An 8,270-nucleotide genomic window follows, 5' to 3' on the forward strand; every position below is an offset into this window, starting at 1 on the left:
ACAAAAAAAAGACTTATGCATAAGCTTATACATACTTACAGAGAAAAAGAAAACTCCATGAATTAAGAGTATAATTAGAGGCGGACATATAACTAGAGAAATCCCAAATTCACAAAGATGAATAATAAATAAAAAGTGATAAAACCATTCATTAGTAGAGTATCCTTTATGCAAACTGTCATGTAAAATTATAAAACCATTTCTAAACTCCCTCTACATGACAGATACTGCAAAAACAGAAAGTACACTATACTAAGTCACAAAGACATAAAAAATGGAATGTCAAAGAAATGTGAGGCACTATGGTGAGATTACAAATTGTTCAGCAAAAAAATAGCACGTGTCATTCCACGTAAAGTGAGACATTTAAAAAATGTTTAAACGAAACTATGCTTACGTACAGATATTTAAACAGGGCAAGGAATATTGTACTACTATACATAGGGAACTCTGTCTCCACTTACTCATTAGCCACTTAGTCTTTACAGCTGACCTCCATAGCTATCATACCTCGTAAAGCTGCTTTTTAGAAAATACCCTAGGTAATATCCTAACCAAACCACATCAGCTTGGAGCCTTTTCTCAGTCCTATTATTACTCTTACTGTTCTGAAGCAACAGCCATTATTGACCATTCACTCTTGAAATCAACCATATGCCTATTCTAGTCTTTCACTCCTACCTACTACTGTCTTTTCTGGTGTCAAATCATTTCATTCTTTTTCCTTAACAATGGGGCATTCTTCAAGATTCTTACCTTGGACAAATTTTCTTCTTTTTCTTTGTTGACTCTCATCCTCCTACCTAACTTCAAATATTATCTCAGGAAAATTGTGGATAACATCCAGATCTCTAGCTCAAATCCTCTCTTGAGAGTTAAAATAACTGTTAAATATTTTTTACCTAGTTTTGGTTAGTCAACTGATTTTTACTGCATAGCTCCTACATGCAAGACACTAGTGTTAGGAAATGTATTCAAAACCTAATATGAGAGTCCCTGTCATCAAGAAGCAGAGAAGCTAAAAGGCAAACTAAATAGTCCAACACATCAGGTCCAAAACTGACTATTCATTCACGTTTCCTCTTCCAGTGGATTAAATAGATATTTAAAAGATCCCACATTCTCATTATTGCCCAGGCAACAATGTATGACTCCTTTCTTAATTCCATATTCCTTATTGCAATTTTCTATTCCCATTGCCACAGGCTGGTTCAGGACAGTATATATTTTCACCCAAACTGCAACAACCACCTTCTGAATTATTCTCCAGTTTCTCATCCAATCCATCCTGCACTCAACTGACAGATTAATTTTCCTAAACCACAGATGTGCTCCATCACTTACCTATATAAAAAAGTTTAACAGTCCTTCAATAGACAAGTCAAGCCTAAAAACTTCGTCGGCTTGGCATTCAAGGTCCTCCATTATCTGTTCTTTACCTATTACAACTTTTTCATCTCTGTCACCCACTATTTCCTTACCTTTTGCTCCAGCCAAACATGGTTATTTAATCATATCCTGAAACTGTTTGAATGTTTCTATCTCTGTATCTTCCTTTATGTCATTTCTCTCCCTCTGCTCCCATCCTGATTAACAGTCTCCGTTCATTTCTATCTTTCAGAAGCTTAACCAACCATTAGATCAAATAACATCGTTTTTCTGAAAACTCCTCTCCATCCTCTGAAACTATTAAATATGTTAAGGTCTTTTGTATCACTCATACTTTATTTAGTTATCTGTGTATGTAGAACATTATTCCTGTTAAGATTATAAGAAACTTGAAAAATGTTTTATTAATTTTTATCCTCCCACAGTACATTACATATGGTTGATATTCAACAAATTATGCTGAATTTATAAAAAAAAATATACATAAAATAATAGCCATGGTCCATAAGACTACACAGGAAGTTAGTTTCCTTCACTCTCTTATGGAGAAAAATCACTGCCACGAGAATATCTTTTTAAAAAATCACCGTATTTATTTCCTGAAAAGACATTAAAAAGTGATTTCTTCCCCCTACCACTAATCAGTATACCCCTTATTACATATGAATTGTTATAATAACTTCCTTGGCTTCGAATATAACATTGCTTCCCAAGGTTTCAATTTTACATTATAGTACGTACCTACAGATCACAAACTAAACCACTGAAAACAGCAGTGTAGAAGGAAATAGCTTGCCTGGTGGCTGCTCCAAAACCCGTACCTCTTAGACAACCCAACTTATTTTTTTTGAGAGAGAGAAGAGCAGTCATAATGTAATTATACTTCTCTGTTCCCACTTCCTTCACATCTCCATCACCTTTATAATACCTACCAACCTAAATGTTTGTTCAGAGCCCATACTTTCAGGTTCACAAGTTGAAAATAACAGACAGGTTTCCAGTTCAACAATTAATTCACCAAAGATTTACTGAATACATACTATGTGGTAAGCACTGTAGAGGACTCAAAAATTCATAAGACACAAATATCATCTTCTGGAACACATGATTAAATGCACAACACACACACCTTAACAACTCCATTATAAAGCAGATTACGTAAGGGCTATAAAGCTTCCAGCAAGGTACAAACAGCATGGTAAAAGGATAGAGAGTGCTTAATCAAAGTATATCTGACAAGCTTCAAATGAGAGATGGATTTCTATTTGGAGTTTCTTTGAAATCAAGTAAAGAATTCAAGATTTTCAAGATTAATTATTTTTAAGTAAATTATTTAAGTATTTTTTCACTGGTATTGCAACAGAATGGATTTTTTTCTACTGAAAAGGTACTGATTTAACATGTAAGTTAAAATTTTAGTTAAACAGACTTTTTTTAGCTCACCTTGAAACATGGGGAAATATATTTTATAGGCCAAACTTGTGCCTATAATTAAGAAGAAAATTTTTGTTATGTTCAAGGGAAAGACACAATGTGTCCAATAATCCAAACTAATATTTATTTAAAATTCTACTCCCAGAGAAAGACTAGATACATATAAATGGGCCACCCGATTTTTACAGAAATCTGTCAGCATACCAATAGTACATTAAAAAGGAAAAAACTGAACAACTGAAAATAAAATTCTGGGACCTAGATTCATTTTTCATTCATACCACCTCCTCTTGTAACAGTGACCTCTTCCTCATATACGGCCAAAGGTCTGAATCAGAGCTTGGAGCATTTGCTTTTCAAGTAGGCTCCATCGACACCAGATACTTCTTTGAAGATTCAGAGTTGCCATGACCTAACTCTGTACGTGTTGGGCAATGTATTGACAGGTGAAAGGACCACACTCATCTCAAGCTTAAAATAACTTGCAGGGAAGGGGTGGGAAAAGTCCGAGTTGACAGATGCCAATGTAGCAAATTTTAAAAAGAGGAAACTATGATAGACAGGAATGGAAGCAAACTGGGGAACTTGCAGAAGTATGGCATTCCAAATTGCTACTATTTTTTTAAAACTTTCGTCTTTTAATTACATTACAGCATCCAAGAGACGTTTCTGCAATTACTGAACTTAACAATTAAGCCACATATTATGAAAAAAAATTTAGGTTTAAATTACATGCAGTTTTATAAAACATGTTTGCTTTTAAATATCTCATCCAAAACTCTTGATATTAACGCGAAAGAACTAAAATCGGATTATGGAGATTTCGACAAGAGAAGCTGGGAAAGAATAACTAACATGTAAGTTCGGTAACATGTTACAGGCAGGTTGCAGTTTCCCTGCTACAGTAGACAGGCGAAGGAACCAAGAAAACGGGTTGAGCACAGGAATACTGCACACTGTAGTCACCCAACACTAATTCAACAACTAGCGGGTCTCTATCCATCCTCCCTCACGTTCCTCGTGGCCTCCGACAAGTCATCCTTTCAACCTATGAGACTGTCCGCTCTCCCCCACCGAAAATAATTTCCGTGCAGGTTGTAAAATCTCCCGCACAAACTACTTGCTCGCACCTCCTCGCCTTGGGATGGGCAGTCCCCAAGATGGGGAAAGGTCGCCCTGGCAGGGAAGTTACGTGAAGTGGTCTTTCTCGCGGTCCGCCCCGAGCCTCCAGCCCAGCAGCCGCGGGAGAAAGGAAGCGGGCGGCCTCCGAAGAAACCGGGATGGGGCAGCGGATGCGAGCCCGCGAGGCAGGCTCTGTGGTGCCCGAGCACCGGCTCGGGCAGGAAGAATGGAGGAGGGGAGGCGAGGCAGCTAGGTGCCCGAGAGCCGGGCGGGCGGTCCGGCCCCGCGGCCCGACCCCACCCCGCCTCGGGACCCTCCCAGCCCACGGACTCGGCGTGCGTTCCGCGTGCGCCGACTCTCCCCGGAGGAAGAGCCACTGCCTCACACCAGTGGATTTGAGAAATTCGGCAACTTTGCGCGAGAAACGCTTCCCACCCTGCAACACGCCGAGAAAGAGAAATATGTCAGGCGATGACGGGGGAGGAAGGATGACTTACCCATGGTCCTCCCAGAGGGTGAGGAGCCGGCAGGGCGAGGCGAAGGTCTCCGGTGCGGGCGGCGCGGCGCTGTGTCCTCACTCTACCTCCGCCTCTCCTGCAGCCAGGGAGGGACCCGCGACGCCTAGACGCGCGGTCCGGGAGCGCCCCGCCCTCCCCACCGAGCATGCTCAGTGCTTCCCTTCCCCCCCCCGCGGGGCAAGAGAATCTAAACGTGCTGGTGGGCGTGTGTTTGCCGGCCGGCTGCCGCCGCCGCGGAGGAGCTTGATGGCGGCAGCTTGAGGGGCGGAGGGTGAGCCTCGGGAAAGCTGGGCGCGGGGACCCTGAGCCCGAACTATTACCCTCCGGCTCGCTACCTCGACCCCACCAACCCACACCCGGAAAACGGGCCGGTGTTTATTAGGGGGCAGCCCGGGTGCACAGGCGGGAATTTCCCGAAGGAGGAAACGCTGGGCCTCCTCAGACCTGGGAGGGTGGTCGGAAAGCAAAGCGGACGTCCTGAAACAGACCTACTGGCGATGAGGCCAGTGCCTCTGGAGATAAGATACCTGGGGACGCCCGTTTTCAGAGCAGCCTGTGGGCTCGTTGGGCGGCTCCTGGGAAGGCGCTCAATATTAGCGGGACAGTTAAGACCAGTTTAAAAAGAGAAGTCCGGGCAGCGAGAGGAGTGATCGCCCCGCGATGTCCTCGGAGAGTGTGTCGTTCTCCTTCCTAGAGGAGTGCGGCCTTCCTTTCCCCGGAGGACACCTGAAAAGCCATGTAATGAGGGTGCCCTGGCCGTCGGGCTCCACCCTCCCGGGATGTGACCAGCTGTGCCCGGCTCCCTTGGAACGCGGCCGGAACAAGGTCGCCACGGTGGGAAAATAAAAGTCCGCTGAGTCGGTGCGGCCCCGCAGGGTCCAACGGCTGGAGTTTCCTCGGTACGCGGGGCCGCCGCCCGCTCCCGACACCCCCCTAACTGCGGGGAAAACCTTAGCCGCGCGCTCCCTTTTGAGGGCGCCCTCCCAACTGGGCATGCGCGCGGGGCGAAGGCTGGTCTTGGGTCCTCTACCCTGGGGGAGGAGGCTGGGGAAAACCTTCCATTTCTCCGCATCCTGGTCGTGGCCTGAACCCTCTCTAGTGGCTGGGGTGAGGGATCAGGTCGCTCTCCCGAGGCAGCAGTAACTGCAGTCCTGCAGGGGAAGGGGCGCCGTCAGCAGCACAACCTGTGAGAGGGAGATGCTGAATAGCTCAACGGAAATTCCTTTCCCTTTTCAACTTTTGCACTTTCGACTCAAGTGTTGAGAAAAAGGTGCCCCCCGCCCTTCATCCGTGGCCCCTTTTAACAGTCATATCACAAGCACACAAGTCAGAATAGGCCTTGTAATGCGTTGAGCAGACAGCCGATTTTCTAAAACAAAAAGGAAACATAATAAAAAGGTTTGATAAAATAAGAGAATACAATAGAACTACAGAAGTGAAAACTGTTAGACTTTTGTGATGCCCAAGACAATCAGGCTCTTCACTCCTACTGTGCTGCTTTCCTTTCTGTGATATAAGAATGCTCTTGCTTTTTGCCTCAAAATAGTCTTACAGAACAGAATTAGTTTCCTAGGGCTGCTAAGTACCACAAACTGGGTGGCTTAGGACAACAGAAATGTATTTTCTTACAGTTCTAGAGGCCAGAAGTCTGAAATCGAAGTGTGGGCAGGCCCATGCTCACCCTGAAGGCGCTAAGGAAAGATGTCTTCCGGGCCTCCCCTAGCTTCTGGTAGGTCCTTGGCCTATGGTAGCATAACGACAGACTTCACATGGCGTGTCTGTTGAAATTTTTCTTTTTTATGAGCACACCAGTCATTTTCAATTAGGGGCCCAACTACTCTAGTATGACCTCATCTTTAATTATATCCGCAGTGACCCTATTTCCAAATAAGGTCACATTCTGAGGTACTGGAGGTTAGGACTTCAACGTATATATTTTATAGGGAACGTGAGTCAATCCATAACACATACTGATGCAAGCTACACACATACACCCCCGCACACACCCCACCACGTTCCACTTTCATTTTGGACCTCGCCAGAAGACTAGACCAGCCTTGGGCCTTTGTATCGCTGCTCCTCATTTTTTGTCCCTCTCTTTCTTTAACCTTACATTAATCTCTTCCAGATTCTCAAGTTCATTTGCTTCGTCTTTCCTGCTACCTTCCTTTTGTAGTTATATATTACAATAATTTCTAGGAGCATCTTTTATCTTTTGTTTGGATGCATAAATTGAAACTAGCAAAAGCAGCTGAAGACGTTTTGTGACCTCCCACCTGACACTAGTTTAGGTGCCTTCTTTGCTCTGCTCGAATCCACAAGCCATCCTCTCAGCACCCCTACCAGTTAAAACCACAGGGCTGTCCAGGCAAACTGCATAGTGAATCCCAATGCACTGCTGTGTAACCATAGTGAGACCCAATACTGACTGCAACATGCAGATGTGGGCTGGTATAATGCCTACCCCTTTCACACGAGTTCCCCTTCCCTTCCTTGTCTTCTCCTGTCATAGGAATGTCACAGGAATATCTTTTTATTCAAATCTTATCTATGTGAGGCCTTCCCTATCCATTTTATCTAAAATTTCAACACTAGCCCCACTTCCATACTTTATTTTTTCCTTACCACTTATCACTAAAATAATATATATTTTGCTTATTGGCTATCACCCCATTTAAATTTAAGCTCTGGGCTTCCCTGGTGGCGCAGTGGTTGAGAGTCCGCTTGCCGATGCAGGGGATGCGGTTTCGTGCCCCGGTCCGGGAAGATCCCACATGCCGCGGAGCGGCTGGGCCCGTGAGCCATGGCTGCCGGGCCTGCGCGTCCGGAGTCTGTGCTCCGCAACGGGAGAGGCCACAACAGTGAGAGGCCCGCGTACCGCAAAAAAAAAAAAAAAAAAAAAAAAAAAAAAATTAAGCTCTCCAACGGGAGGAATTTTTGTCTGCCTTATTTGTCATTATGTCCTCAGTGCCAGAACAAATGCTCACAGAGCAAATGCTCAGTAAAAATCTGTTGTATGAATGAAAGTCTTTTCATTCTTTCAGAGTTTTTGTCTTTAAAAAGCAAGAATGGTGTTAATATTCTTTTTATAAACTCTAGCACCTTACCAAGTAAAAGTAGTTATGCAATAAATATTGATGATGATGATGACAGCTGCTATCTATGTTGTTTCTGTTGTAAACTATGAATCTTCTAAAGAATCTTCTAAAGGGACTAGTTTTTGTACTAATCTATTCACTCATTCAGTTAATAGAGATTTATTGAGTGCCTACTATGTATCAGGCACTATAGTAGGCATTAGGGATAAAGAATAAACTATGGTCCCTGCTCTCAAAAAACTTATATATTAGAAAAATTGCTTTGATGAAACTTCCAGTCATTGATCACATAAATAGCTAGAAAATATACTCCTGATGTCAAAAGAGTTTTCCAGAATAAATCTACTAGTTCTCATGCTCCAGGTTAAGCAATGCTCAGGATTTGATTAGGCCTGCTACAAAGTGAAGGAGGAAATTCTATCCAGAAATACCTATATATTCATGAAGTATCACAGATTTATTTGTGTATCAAATTATTGTGGTAGGGGGCAGGTGAAGAGAAGTATCAAGGAAAATGTTTATTAGAAAGGGTCATAAGCACTGTATTTTGACAAGGTTTATAACAAAACTTACCATTTTTGCATGTAAACTTCAAAGGGTTAGAAGGTGCTTTAAATTCTGTAAAGGAAATGCACTGGGAGGGGCAGAGCAAGAGGAAGTAGAAAGAGAAGAGAAAGAATGTTCTTTAAAAGAAAAATAGGGAACTGAT

General features: G+C 43.3%; 1 protein-coding gene across 6 annotated transcripts in view; it reads right to left on the reverse strand.

Moving 5' to 3' along the window:
- Positions 1 to 4,565, reverse strand: part of RAP1GDS1 (Rap1 GTPase-GDP dissociation stimulator 1) — a 153,655-nt gene extending 149,090 nt beyond the window's left edge. For all 6 annotated transcript variants that reach the window (XM_024736033.1, XM_024736031.1, XM_024736030.1 and 3 more), the window contains exon 1: positions 4,443 to 4,565. In XM_024736033.1, the coding sequence (XP_024591801.1) occupies positions 4,443 to 4,446 (4 nt within the window). In that variant the 5' untranslated portion in view covers positions 4,447 to 4,565. The remainder of the gene's footprint in view (positions 1 to 4,442) is intronic.
- Positions 4,566 to 8,270: the final 3,705 nt, after the last annotated feature.

This window comes from Neophocaena asiaeorientalis, unplaced genomic scaffold (genome assembly GCF_003031525.2).
Source record: "Neophocaena asiaeorientalis asiaeorientalis breed wild unplaced genomic scaffold, Neophocaena_asiaeorientalis_V1.1 scaffold7, whole genome shotgun sequence".
Taxonomy (NCBI): Eukaryota; Metazoa; Chordata; class Mammalia; order Artiodactyla; family Phocoenidae; genus Neophocaena; species Neophocaena asiaeorientalis.